At 57.6% G+C, this 13583-nt stretch overlaps 1 protein-coding gene across 1 annotated transcript; it reads right to left on the bottom strand.

The window, feature by feature from the left end:
* Positions 1-3300: 3300 nt before the first annotated feature.
* Positions 3301-12763, bottom strand: TTC31 (tetratricopeptide repeat domain 31). Its single transcript, XM_060247447.1, has 15 exons — positions 12628-12763; positions 11790-12079; positions 11297-11380; positions 11143-11211; positions 10697-10846; positions 10004-10141; positions 9348-9402; positions 9106-9196; positions 8439-8580; positions 6422-6526; positions 6213-6291; positions 5773-5890; positions 5084-5186; positions 4172-4278; positions 3301-3998 (listed from the first exon to the last, which is right to left on the bottom strand). The coding sequence occupies exons 1-15, from the start codon at positions 12677-12679 to the stop codon at positions 3869-3871; spliced, it is 1713 nt and encodes a 570-aa protein (XP_060103430.1). The 5' UTR covers positions 12680-12763; the 3' UTR covers positions 3301-3868.
* Between the last annotated feature and the right edge of the window lie 820 nt (positions 12764-13583).

Below are 13583 nucleotides of genomic sequence, written 5' to 3'. Positions count from 1 at the left end.
CCAGGCCCTCCAGCCACACGCTGGGGCCCCGCTTCCCAGGGAGAGAGAGCGGGCGAGCAGGAGGCAGCCGCCCCACCCGGCCTCTGGGGCACGGAGGAGGCTGCCTCTCCCTCTCTCTCTCTGCCAGCTGTGCCAGGAATCCGGCTCCCAGGGGCGGCAGGAGCTCAGGCCCTTCCAAAGGCCCCAGGAGGCTGGCCTATCCCGTCCCCAGCTGCCTGGAATTCCTGCCCTGGGAACGGAAGGCCGTGGGGGCCTCCAGCGGAGCCCCATGAAATCGGAGGTGGAGAAAGGAGAGCAGAGCAGCGACTGCGAGGCGGCGGCAGCAGCTGCTGCTGGCGGGAATGGGAGCAGCTCAGCCGTGGGGTGGGGTGGGGAGGGGAGGGCTCTCCAGGCTCCACTGCAGCGCCGGTAGCCCCCTCCCAAAGCAGCTGGGTTTTGCTCCCCTGCCCCCTCCCCCCCTCCCCCACCCCGCCGCTGCCTGCTGAGGAGTGGAGGGATTCAGGAAGGAATTACAGGTTGCAGAAAACCTTCATGTGGATGCTGTTAAAAGACGTTTCCTGCATAACTATTCCAAAACTCTGTAGAACACAAAGGAACTGCTGAGTGGTGCAACTGCTAACCCAAGAAATGGAGAGAAATAATCCAGAGGTCCAAAGAACCATCAAGCACCAGCCCAGCTCAGTCACAGGACAAAAGATGCTCCAGGACCAGATCCAGGGCTTTTTTGGAGCAGGGACTCCTTTGCATATTAGGCCACACACCCCTGATGTAGCCGATCCCCCAAGAGCTTACAGTAGGCCCTGTACGAAGAGCCCCGGGAGCTCTTGGAGGATTGGCTACATCAGGGGTGTGTGGCCCAATATGCAAAGAAATTCCTGCTCCCAAAAAAGCCCTGGCCGGATCTACGTTTTCTTTTTTTGGGGGGGGGGGGATTAAAAAATGACATTCCTTTATGGGCCCATAGAACAGAATGGACTCCATACCCAATTTGCCCCCCTCCTGCGGCACCCCCTCTGCTCCCCCCCAGATCCGGCCCTGAGAGGCTCCGAAGGCATCTGAGGCAAGTGATCCATTTAATCTCAGGGATTCCCCACCCAGACACGGGCAGAGGCCATTACCTTACCGACATACAAAGATGGGAAGGACCCTCAACCTGTCCTGGCCTGGACAGGAGGGCTTTTGAGCTTAGGTAGTCGAGCGTGTGTGTGTGAAGCACCACCCTAGCCAGCTGCTGGTGCTCCCTCACGGGGGGGGGGGGGTTGTCATAGCCAGAGACAGACAGAGGAGGTTTGCCATTGCTTGCCTCTGCACAGCCACCTGGGACTGACTCCTGCGGGGCTCTCCCTAACCAGGGCTGACCCTGCTTTGCGTCCGAGATCCAACAACACTGGGCTACCGGGGCTGTGAGGAAACGGTTCCCAAGGATGCTCTGCTACAGGGATGGAGATGGCCGCCCACAGCAGGAAAAGAGGACGGTGGATGGGCTCCGTCAAGGAAGTTTGCAAGCCCTGAGCCGGGCTGTGGAGGAAAGGGCCTGCTGGAGGACATGAATCCAGAGGGTTGCTGGAAGTCAGTCGCCACCAGAGGACACTGAACCCACCCACTGGCTGCTGTGCACGGAGGACCCTGCAAGATCATCTTGGGCCATTTCACAGGTTACATCTAAATGCTCTTTTGTTTCAAGCTCTGTACAGCTGCTTGTTTTAAAATTTCTGCAGTCCACACCCAGTTGCCTTGCTTATTTGATGTCCCGTCTTGTCAACTGTATGTGACTGACGTTGTGCGTCACCCGCCTTGAGTCTCTGAGAGGAAGGGGCACCAGGCATACAAATAAAACTAACTCAATCAAACGGAAATTAGGAGCTACTTCAGTGAAGCATTTAATTTTTGAGGCAGCTATGGTGGTGAAGACCAAACAGGGCTCTCAAAGGAATGTGTTGGGACTACAAGGAGACTTATAAACACAAATGTTGCCAAACAACATATACCTGATGCACGACAGTTTGCAAAACCTGAAGGCTTTTCACAGAACAGGTGGGGAATGATGCAAATTCCAGCAACCTTTAGAATTAAATGACCATTCGCAGTGTCTCTGGAGAGCTGTAAATGGTTTTAATCTAAGTTGTTTTATTGATTCAAACTTGTATGTTGTTTTCTATGAAATGATGTCCATTGCCGAGCCTGGCACTAGCTGGGATAGGACAATTAAATCATATAAAGATGCAAAAGCAAGACAACTACTATCCATCCTTCTTTCCCTTACAACCACCCAGACACCTCTGGTTTCCCCAGCCAGGAGCACAGAAAGGAATTCCAGAAAGTCCCTTCCCTTGCTGGCTGCAAGACCCCCTTCCCCAGCTGCAGACAGAAGAGGATCCCCATCCTGGGTGGGGGGGCGGGGGGAACCGCTGCTCTTGGTCACACTTGCTGCCCTAAAGGGAATGACTTCGGCTCTCCCAGGCTGCTTAAACCTGCACCAAGCGGCTGAAAGGCACCCCCTGGAGGCCTGTGGGACAACACCCTCAACACCCCCCAGCCCTGCCTATCCTCTAACCCAAATGGCAGCAGCCACACCTCCGAGTCCCTCACTGGACAAGGGCGAAGATGAGCACGAAGCTCCCTTCAGAAAAGGCCATGGAGAGGGCAGCCAATTCAATGGACCGGCTGGCGTGGAAGGGGGGCCTTCCTTGAAGAGCCGAAGCAGCCCTGCGGGCGTCTCTGAACAGGCTGGATGCTGCTTGGCTGGGCCCACCCAAGAGGCGGCAGCGGAGCTCCCAGGTGGGGCAGCCCTTGAAAGCAGAAGCGCCCCTCCTCCAACCATTCCAAGGCTTCCTTTTGATTTGATTTGATTTGATTCAACCCTGTTGAATCAGCTGGCATTTTGAGAGTTTGGAGACCCAGCAGTGAGCGCCACAACAACATGGCCCCTGGCAGGGGTGTGGGAATGACCAAATGTCTGACCGAACCCAGCCGCCCTGCTGCAATGGAGGCAGCTGCTACTGCAGACAGGAAGGGGACACAGCTTCCCTCCAGCCATGAAGAGGGCTGGGGGCTGTGAAAGAGGAGCAAGGAGGCAGGCAGGAGACACGTAAGGCTGCCTGGGCCCCATCTCTCTCTCCCTGCTTCCACAGAAGGCCCAGAGGTAGGCAGGCAGGCAGGCAGGCAGGCAAGCATGAGGAGGCCCCGTTGCTCTAGACGGACTGCTTGTGCATGATCCCGAGCCAGCTGTAGGAGGCCTATCAAGGCAGGGTGTGGGGTGTGTGGGGGGGAGGAGAGGAGGGCATGAATCAGAGCCAGTGCTGGTTTCTCATGACTTTATTGCAAACAGTGTAAAACGACGCAAGAGGCAACAACCCCTGAATGGGCAGAGCAGGAAAGACAGCTCTGCCCCTAACTCCACCCTGCAGCCGAGGGCCGTCCACCCGTCCTTCCATGGGGGGTCAGGTTAAAGCTGCCACCTCCCCCCCACGTGCACAACCTGCTTCAATCTCCCTGCATCCCAAGCAGAGCAGGCAACTGGGACCTCAGTCTCCCCCCCCCCCCCCAGTTGTCCGGCCTGCAGGAGGGCAACACACTCGGCCTTCAGCAGCAGGAGGGGCTGCTGGCCCCCTTGCAAAATGCGGCAGGTGTGCCCTTCCATGGGGGTGGGGCTGCGAGCAGAGGAGGGGGCAGCTGCACAGAGACACCTGCTGCTCCTCTCTGGGGGGCGAAGACCAAGGGCAGGCCTGGAGGCAAAGGCTTGGGCCAGAACGCCCCCCCCCCCCCCCGCAATATATGCCATCTTCATAGCAGCCGGGGAGTCAGGAGGCAGGTCGCCCCAGGAGGCTCTGCCCCAGAGTCCAGCATTTTGCCCCCGGGGGAGCTCAGCTCACAGTGGCTGCAGGTTCTTGGCCGCAGCTCCTCTCAGGGGGAGGGGTCCAAAAGAGCCACGGTCTCCTTCGGCACGACTGGCATTCTGCCGGGGAAAGCCCAAGGCAGCGTGGAGGGGGGCTTGCTCCCTGGAAGAGAGGCACAACCAGTGACCAGATGCCTCCCTGGCAGATCCAAGACCCAGCCTCACCCCAACCCCAGCACCCTCAAGTGGCATCACCAGGGCCTGCCGGACGGCCTCCCATGGGCGACCACAACTCCAGGCAATGGCTGCTAGGCCAGCCCAAATGCCCAGGTCTACCTCTTCAAAGGCAACTGGGGGGCGCTGGCGCCCTTGGTGACGGGTGGGGTGGCATGCACAGGGTGCTTCAGCTGCAGCTGGATCTTCCTTCCTTCCACTTCCACTCCCTGTGCAGAAAGAACAAGACAGGATTGGGGGCGGGGGGTCAGGCTGGAGCTAGTCTCATCTTCCCCCACCCCAGGCCCCTGTTGCTAAACAAGCACTGCTGCCCTCCCCAAGCCAGGTGCGAATCCCCACTGGCCCACATCCTCAGCCAGGAACACCTTCCAGAAGGACTGTTGCGTGTGCAAGACGGGAAGAGAACCCCCCCCCCCCCAAGACTGACAGCCAGGCTGAGTCTGTGAATGATGCAGACCATGAGAAGGAGGCCAGGAAGGGCTGCAGCAGTGCTGAGTTCTCGTGGCCCTTTCTGACACACCCAGGGAAATGCTGGTGGGTGGCCACTCTGAGGTCAGGCAGAAATCTTCCTCCAGGCCAGTTTGGCCCCAGGGGTCCTGGAGAGGGTTTCTTCCCCCACCCCCACCTTCGGGGCATGAAACGGGGTGGGGGGAAGGTACTTCTGAATTTACTGTACTGTGCAGGGGCTTGGACTAGATGACCCTGGAAACTGTCAGAGTAACACACTAAACGCCGACAGAAACTCCCTTCCAACTCTACGATTCCAAGACCTCTAGAGCTCTTCCAGAGAAGGCAGACCCAGCAGTCTGGAGCAACCCCCGAGAGGTGCAGAGGGCTGGGGCTGCCTCGGAAGGACTCTGGTGCTGGCCTCAGAGGGAGGGAGTTTGCAAAGCTGTGATGGGCAAGCCAGGAGCCCAAGACCCAGCAAGGCCCTGGGCGGACACCTGGAATCTCTCGGGAGCCATGGATTATCCGTCTCCGTCCCTGCAGCTGCAGAAGGGGGCTCAAACTGACCTGCAGAGCCACGTAAGCTGCTTCCGCTGCTTCCTGGCGCGTGTAGTTGACGAAGGCGCAGAACCTCCGGGGGAGGCAGCGGATAGAATCGATGGGTCCAAACCTGTGGCCAGAAGAGAGTCAGCGCCACAGAGCTCCGGTCCCGGAGGGGCTGCCTGTCCCTCCTCTGGCTCCCCCTGGAGAGGAGAGGAGAGGGCGAGGCCTTCCTCCTGGGGCCGTGCCTTTCCTTTGGGGCGGCCTCCCAGGCAGGCTTCCAGCTGGCCTGGCAGAAAACAGGAACTGTGCAGGACGGGGCTCTCACACCTGTTTCTTGCTCAGTTTCCCAGGATTGGGATCTGGCAGCCACAGACATTCTTCCGATACAGGAGGGGCAAAAGGGGGCTGATACTGAATCAGACCCTCAGGGTCCCTCAAGGTCCGTCTTGTCTACTGAGACTGGCAGCGGCCCTCAGGCAGAAAAGGGTCTTCCCTTCCCCTCCGGCCTGGTCCTTTAACAGGAGATGCCGCAGCCGGGGACCTTCTGCATGCCAAAGAGGTGCTCTGCCCTGAGCCACCAGGGCCCCTCCCCCTACTGCTCATTCTCCTGGGGGGTTTAAGCAGTGTTACAAGCCAGTGCTCCAAGGAGACCTTGGGCAGCCCAGAGACAGGAAGAGAAGGGCAACTTCAGCGAGGCTGGGAGGGGAACTCACGGTTGGAAGCAGCGCAGCAGGGCTTCCTGGGAGACACTGGGCGCCAGGTTCCCCACCCAGAGAGCAAAACACTCCCTGCAGCAGAAGAGAGAGTCCGCCTCACCCACGTGAAGGGGGCCTGCCCCACTCCCTCAGCATCTGCCCCCTGCAGACCAAAGGCCTTTGTGGAGAAAGCCCCGCCCCCACTTACCTGACCGGGGTCTGCACAGCTGAGGGTAGCGGCACCGGGGCGGACTTCAGGCGGGTGATGGGGACAGCCAGGGGCATCCCTCCTGGGGGGCTGCAGCTCGCCACGGGTCTGCCTCCTTCCATCCCCCCGTGATCGGAATGGGAGGGGACAGGAGAAGAGAGCAGCTGGTTACCTCCCATAGCAGCAACCTGCCATCCAGCCAAGCCCCCTCCCTGCAGGTTGTCCTGACCCCAAGCCCCCCGGAGCTCACCTGGGAAGGGCAGCTGGGTCCCCTGGGCCGGGCCATTCCATGCAGGCAGAGAGGCAGCACACGGAGCAACGCTGTTCTGCTGCCAGGAGAAAGGAGGCGGAAACATCACCCAGAGCCCAAAGGAGAGCCTGCAGCCCCCGCCCAATGGCAGCTGCGCAAGATGGCCTCCCCCCCCCCCCCCGAGTGAGGTGGCCAAGGCAGCCTCTCACCAGCAGAAGGTGAAGGTGGCACCGGCGCAGCTGAGCAGCGGCATCGCCCCGGAAACCATCCTCCTGCAGCAGCTCCTTGAAGGTCCTGGCCGCCTCTGCATATTGCTGGGGGGGGAGGGAAGACTGGTCACAGGGGCCCAGGCATCACCCCCCAAGAGAGACAGGGCCCAGAGGAGCCTCTCCTACGAGCAGCCCTCGGAGGGGGGAGGAGGCCCCCCAAGCTCCACAGGGATGGGAGCAGGAGAGGGAAAAGCCAGCAGCAGGAAAGCTGTGAGCCAGTCTACATAGGACCATGGAGTTGGAAGGGACCTCAAGGGTCATCTAGTCCAACCCCTGCACAATGCAGGAAACTCACAAACACCTCCCCCTAGCCCAGTTTCCCAGCCTGTCAAGATCATCCTGAATCCTGTTTCTGTCTTCTCTGTTTGCAACCTCTCCCAATTTAGTATCATCTGCAAATTTAATAATTCCCTCTATTCCTTCATCCAAATCATTGATAAAGATGTTGAACAAAACAGGTCCCAGGACAGATCCTTGAGGCACTCCACTTGTCACTCCTCTCCAAGAGGATGAGGAACCATTCACAAGCTCTCTTTGGGTGCGATCTGTCAACCAGTTACAGATCCACCTAACGGTAACAGGATCCAAATCACATTTTACCAACTTGTCAACAAGGATAGTATGTGGAACCTTATTAAAAGCCTTACTGAAATCAGGATAAGCGATGTCTATAGCATTTCCCTGATCCAGCAGGGTAGTCATTTTCTCAAAAAGAGATCAGGTTAGTCTGACATGACTTGTTCTTGAGAAACCCAGGTTGGCTCTTAGTAATCACATCCATTCTTTCTAAATGTTCCAGAACCGATTGTTTGATGATTTGTTCTAAAACTTTTCCAGGTATAGACATCAAGCTGATGGGTCAGTAGTTACCCAGATCCTCTTTTTTCCCCTTCTTGAAGATGGGGACAACATTCACCTGCCTCCAATCTTCCGGCACCTCTCCTGTTCTCCAAGAATTCTCAAAAATAATAGCCAGAGGCTCAGAAATTACATCCGCAAGCTCTTTTAGAACCCTTGGATGCAATTCATGTGGCCCTGAGGACTTCGTTTCATTTAAAGAAACTCGGTGTTTATGTACTACCCCTATGCTGATCCTAGGTTGGAACTTCATACCCTCCTTACATGTTCTGTTTTTGCCACATTGAGCACCGTTTCCCTCAGAAGAGAAGACTGAGGAAAAGTAGGAATTGAGCAGTTCCGCCCTCTCTTCATTACCTGTTACAATTTCACTTTCCTGCCCTCACAATGGGTCTATCATGTCCTTGCTCTTTTTCTTACTTTGAACATAAGAAAAGAACCCTTTTTTGTTGTTTTTAGCATCTTTGGCCAGTCTAAGCTCTAGACAGTCGACTATCCCATAAACTAGGTTTTTAGACAATCACTTCCATAACCTTGTAAAACTCTCAGAATAAATTTTTTTAAACTATATTTTAAGAATATCAATGTTATAAGAGAAAACAGAATCAAGTCGAATTTCACCCACCCCTTTCCACTGTATCCGCAGTCCAGTCCTCTGGAGAGCAGGTCGACCTGCCCCCTTCTGCTACATTGGTAGACCTGACCTCCGGAGGTCTCCCCCCCCGTTGGTAGATCTGGCCTTAGGCAGTCGCCCTGTGCTGAGCCTTAGAAAACATACCAGTTGGGATGGGGAGGGGAAACTCTTGCAGTCTACTTTGGTTTTCTCTTAGCGAAGTATGACAACCAGCATTACAGATCATGTATAACAGAGAGGAACAATCGCTGTCAGAGCCCTGCCTAACCTACTGTCTGGGGGGAGCAGCCGCAGGAGGGCTGGAGGCACACCACCCAATGACTGGTGCTTGCCAGTGGGATGGTGCAAGCCCTAAGCAGCCAGAGCCTCCCCACGGCCGTGCCAGCCACCTCCCTTCTGCAGGGTGCCCGCTAGCACCCCCGGGGCCTCTGCTGCATCCCTCCCCATCACCTGCCTCACCAGTACCTTGAGACCCATGAGAGCCTTGCCCTGGCGGAAGAGCCCTTTGGGCCAGCCGGGCTGCAGGCGGAGGGCCACCTGGGCATCACGCAAGGCCTCTGGGTAACACTGCAGTTTCTCGTAGCAGAAGGAGCGATTGCCAAAGAACCTACAGAGAGAGAGAGAGAGAGAGAGAAGCGCATCATTGCCCGGGAACCAGCCTCTCTCCCACCCCTTCCAAGAAGCTGCTTAGCCAGCTGAATGCTGGAAGGCCCCAAAGAGCCACGGTGGGGGACTGAGGCTGAGATCCCCGTGGAAGAGAAAAGCAGGAAACAATAAAGAAAACTGAGCAAGGCACTCCCAAGTCTCTGGGGCCAACTTCCCACTTCCAAAGAGAACCTGCCCTCAGGAAACTCAAGCTCCAGCCCCACCCACACGGTTAGAGAGCAAGTCAAACAGGCCATATTATACAAGCCCAGTGGAGGGACACGTTTTTAAACATCCTTCTGCTTAGAAGCCTTGCACAGGCTGGCTTCCTTATTCTCTGGGAAATGCATGGGAAAGCAGTCAGTCTGCAGAAAGAACCTGGGGGGGCTCTACCATGGGGGGGGGGGGTCAGGCTGCAGACGCTGCTGCCTTAGCAGGCTCCCCAGCAGAAGAGGGGGCTCTGCCCCATTTCCACACCTGACCTGACCTGTACTCCCGAGGGTTCAGCTTGACGGCCTCTGTGAAGAGCAGCACGGCCTCCCAGTAGCCTCCGCGCTTGGCGGTCTCCGTTCCACAATCTGCACCGGGGTGGGGGTGTGTGTCATCATGCAAAAAGAAAGAAATCTGATCAAAGGGCTCAAGGGAACCCCCCTCCCCATCACCACTGGTCCAGACACCTTTCTGTGTTCAACAGTACAGGTGTTGCGCCCCTCCCCCCGCCCCACTCACCAGCCAGAACCAGGCTTTGCTCAACAGGGGTCTTCTGGGGGTCAGGCTTCGGAGCCTGAAAGACAAAGACAGGCGGAGGCCCCTCCCCTCAGTTTCAGAGGCAGCCAGGGCTCCTCGGGGGTTCCGGGCTGGAGATAAGCCCAGCCTGAAGTGCACGGGGACATTCTGAGAGCGCACCACAGTCTACGCCTCCTTTCCCCACCCTCAGCTAAACCCTAAAACTGGCATTAACGTTACGACAGTCAGCAGCGAAAAACTGCCCTACTTGCTGGAAAGAAGAAAAAGAGATTGGATTTATATCCCGCCCTTCACCATCAGAAGTCTCAGAGCGCCTTACAATCTCCCTCCCTTCCTCTCCTGACAACAAGAGGCTCTCTGCAAGGCAGGTGGGTCTGAGAGAGCTCTGACTGGGCTTCAGACTGGCCCACGGACATCCAGCTGGCTGCATGTGGAGGAGGGAGGGGGAAGCCACTCGTAACCACTGCCCCACAGCTGGCCAATCGCCAGTCACAAGTCAGGGGAGGGGGCTGCGAGTCATCCCCAACCGTTCAGAGAGCCTGAAGAGACCAGAGCTGCAGGCTGCGTAACGTGGAGAGGCTAAGGCTGGGGGAGAAGCCGTGAGAGCCAAACCTCCCCCCCCCACCCCCGCTGCTCACCTCCTGCTGCTCCGGCTGCGCAGTTTTCTCTTTCTCCGTCTTCCCTTTCTCCACCTTCTCCACCTTGTGCAGAGGGGCCTTGGTGCTCACTTTGAGGCGAGCTTTTGAGACAAACGTGCTGGTCAGATCAAGCTCCTCCTGCACGAGGGGAGGGAGGGGGAGAGGCATCATTCCCACCCTGAGCAGGCTCCAGGCCCTCAAAACCTGCCTAGACAGCTCCGCCCACAAAGAGCTGCAGTTCCCAGCTCCAAAGATGGGCAAGCCCCCAATTCAGTCACACATCAGGTTGGAAACTGGCTGGCTGGGCCCGGCTGCTGTACTTCAGTGCCCTGGAGCTGGCAAGCTGGAGAGGAACCAGCTATGCCCACAAGGAAAGGCCAGAGCTGGGAAATGTACTCCTTATGGGAAACCACCAAGGTGAACTCAACTAATAAGGATCCTTATCCATTAATCCATATGAACCCCCTCCCCACCACCCCCCGTAGAGACTCTGGGTTATACCAAGAGTAATCCTGTGCAGTGCTGGCAATCAAACATCTACTGTGAGAATACAAGACCTTAAATCCAGCTGTGCCCCTGAATTTCTGGCTGCTGGCTCTCCCCTCCCCGTTGGTACAGCTCTCCAGCCCACCCCTCATTTCCATCAGCCGCAGCTGTCACCCTCTGGTGGAGTCCCATGTGCCCGGCACTCACTTCGAGCTCCTCCTCTGTGCTGCAGCCTGGGGAGGCCAGGCTCTCCGGGGGGCCTTGGGAGGGGCTGCCTTCTGTTCCAGGAGGCCCAGGCCTCAGCCCATTTGCAACATCAACCGGGGGGGCTCCCTGCTTCCAATCTGAGGAGTCAGCCTGCCAAGAAAAAGGGCCGCAGGTGGGCCACACTCTGCAGACTCAAGGGGAAGCAGCACAGGGCCGGAAGGAAGCCATTCCACAGCAGCCCCTCCCCTGCTGCTTCCCCATCCCCCAAGGAGAGCACAGGGTAACCCTGACACCTCTGGCCTATCAGGGCAAACCCAATACAAAGCTAAGGAAAGTTCTGGCATCCTATAGCACAGCGAATAAACTGGGCCCATTAACGAAGGAAGACAGCCACTTCCTACCTGCACATGCAAGCCCATTCACACATGTACAAAACAGCCACTCACTGGTCGAGTTTGGCTCTTTGCTTCTAACTCCTGGTTGCGCTTCTCCTGTCTCTTCCTGTCCTTTTGCCGCTGGAGAAAAAACAGAGCTGCTGCTTAGTTATGAGCAGAGTCCCCCAAGAGGTGCCCGCCCCCAAACACAGACTTGAGCATCTACCTTCTTTTTCAGCCTCTTCTTCTCAGCCTTCTTTTTGGCCCGCTCCTCCTCAGCCAGGAGCTCTTCGGCATTCCTTTCGGCTTCCTAGGGGAGTGTGGAGCAGTGAGGCCCCCTCATCACACCAAGCAGAGGGTCTGCTTGAAGGGGCGCATTCCAGGAGGAGCAGATGTGCTCCTCTCCTCCCAGTGCCCTGCCTGCCCCAGCATCTGGGGAAGGCCGAGGACAGAGCTGGAAGCAAGAAGCAGGGTCCAGTGACAGACTCAGAGACAGTGTTTCTGGCAATGCGGCCTGCTGGGTCTGGAAAAGTTTCAGGCATAAAGGAAAGAGCTGGTGGAGGCGCACAGATGGCCACGCACTGAACACAGAAATCGGCCTATGGTCCCCATCAGCCTGAAGTGAGCCCCGAAAGGCACAACAGAGCAGAGGGAGGGAAGGGCACTGAAAGCAGTGCAAAGGTTGTGCTGGGCTGGATGCCTGTCCCTCCTGGGCTCACCTCAGCTGTCAGCTGCTGCTTTTGGGGCAGAACAAAGCTTAGGGAGAAGTCCTGACTATTCCTGGCTGAAGGAGTGGGCACAGAGGAGTTGCAAAGGAAGGATTTCTTGAAGCCGCAGAAAGTAGCTGGACTCGCACTCGGGGTCTTCTCCTCCTCCTCGTCAGGCTCACTGTAGGTCTCCCAGCCCTCGTAGCTGAAACTATCCTCTTCATCCTCTTCGCAGTACAAACAGCCCTCCCCATCCACGACTGAGAAGCGGCCACAGAAGAGGCATGTAGACAGCCCTCTGCCTGAGAAAAAACAAGCATCAGCCTGGGAAAGGTCTGGTGGGAGGAGGTCTCAGGGGCACACGGTGCTTTCTGTTCAGCCCCCACCCCAACGCAGAAGCCTGTCAGGTGGAGGTGCTGGGGGATGGGCCCCCAAACATGAGGCGGGAGCCTGGAGTCTCAGCCAGGAGCCAAGCTCCAGAAGACCTCCAGGAGCGGAAGAGGCACCCCTGGGGCTGGCTGGCTGAGGAGGAGCGCTTTGCCCCCTTGCTCCTACTCCCTGGCAGGGCCAGGCCTGTCGCCAGAATTGTTCATTGGGTGGGGCCCAAAGCCAGGCTTAGCGGAGCACATTTTTCGTGGGGGCCTAATGCTTAAGTGTGTAACCTGCTTCAGAGCAACGTTTCTTTTAACCAGCTTCTCAGGTTTAACAAGGCGGCTGCCTTGTACTGAACGGCAACACCAGCTTTGCAAACGGGGAGGCTGTGGGGAGGGCCCAATGCGCGCGCAGCAGCCGGCTGCTTGGAGGACCGTGGCTGGGCTGGGCGTGGAGAAGGAGCCAAGAGGCCGCTCACCGGGGCCCTCGTCCTCGTCGCCTTCGCCCTCCTCCGCCGCCAGCTGCTGCATCCCCAGCTCCAGGCCCTGCTCAGGCGGCCTCCTCGTGCTCCCGAAGGCAGCAGCGCGCCCACCGCCGGTCCCGCCGACTTCCGCTTCCGCAAAGGGCGCCCAAGGCCGGAAGCCCGCCCGAGCCATCCTGGGGGCGGGGCCTCGCTGGTGACGCGGCGGGGGAGGAGCGCCGCTCCCAAGGCCCCGCCCCCCGCCCGCTCCCAGCCAGCCAGCCTTGCAGAGCTGAAATGGGCAAGGGGGAGCTCTGCGCGCCGCTCTCAGCGTCTCTGGGAGGAAGACGTGGCCGCAGCCTCCTTGCTCTGCCTGCAGCCACACTTCCACCGGCGCTGCTTTCGCTCCCTGCAGCAGCAAAAGCAGCCGGTGGAGAGGAGGGCTGTGGAAGAAGCTGCACGGAATGGGCTGGGAATTGGGGGGAGGATGGAGCTGTTGGCTGCAAAGTGCCCCTCTTGGCACTCTGGGGAGGGAGGGAAAGAGCCAGAGCTTCCTTTGCCCACTTCCCTAGATCCCATGGAAGAGATACAAAGAGAGTACATTTAAGACTCTGCACATGTTTACTCTGCTCTGATAAGACCTCACCTGGAGTCTTGTATTCAGTTTTGGGCACCACATTTTAAGAAGGATATAGACAAGCTGGAACGGGTCCAGAGGAGGGCGACGAAGATGGTGAGGGGTCTGGAGACCAAGTCCTATGAGGAAAGGTTGAAGGAGCTGGGCATGCTTAGCCTGGAGAGGAGGCGGCTGAGGCGAGAGGATCACCATCTTCAAGTCCTTGAAGGGCTGTCATATAGAGGATGATGTGGAATTGTTTTCTATGGCCCCAGAAGGTAGGACCAGAACCAGTGGATTGAAATTAAATCAGAAGAGTTTCCGGCTCAACATTAGGAAGAACTTCCTGACTGTTAGA

This window comes from Heteronotia binoei, chromosome 9, assembly GCF_032191835.1.
Source record: "Heteronotia binoei isolate CCM8104 ecotype False Entrance Well chromosome 9, APGP_CSIRO_Hbin_v1, whole genome shotgun sequence".
Lineage (NCBI taxonomy): Eukaryota > Metazoa > Chordata > Lepidosauria > Squamata > Gekkonidae > Heteronotia > Heteronotia binoei.
The sequence above is the reverse complement of the archived record's forward strand: the minus strand, read 5'-3'. Positions and strand labels throughout refer to the sequence as shown.

Bases quoted from the DNA above. Each gene is read 5' to 3' on its own strand.
- TTC31 (XM_060247447.1), bottom strand. From the start codon at position 12,679: ATGCAGCAGCTGGCGGCGGAGGAGGGCGAAGGCGACGAGGACGAGGGC. The intron at 11,381-11,789 runs GTGAGCCCAGGA...ACACTCCCCTAG, and splicing joins AGCAGCAGCTGACAGCTGAG to GAAGCCGAAAGGAATGCCGA. The intron at 5,891-6,212 runs GTGAGCTCCGGG...GGAGTGGGGCAG, and splicing joins GACCCAGCTGCCCTTCCCAG to GCCCCCTTCACGTGGGTGAG.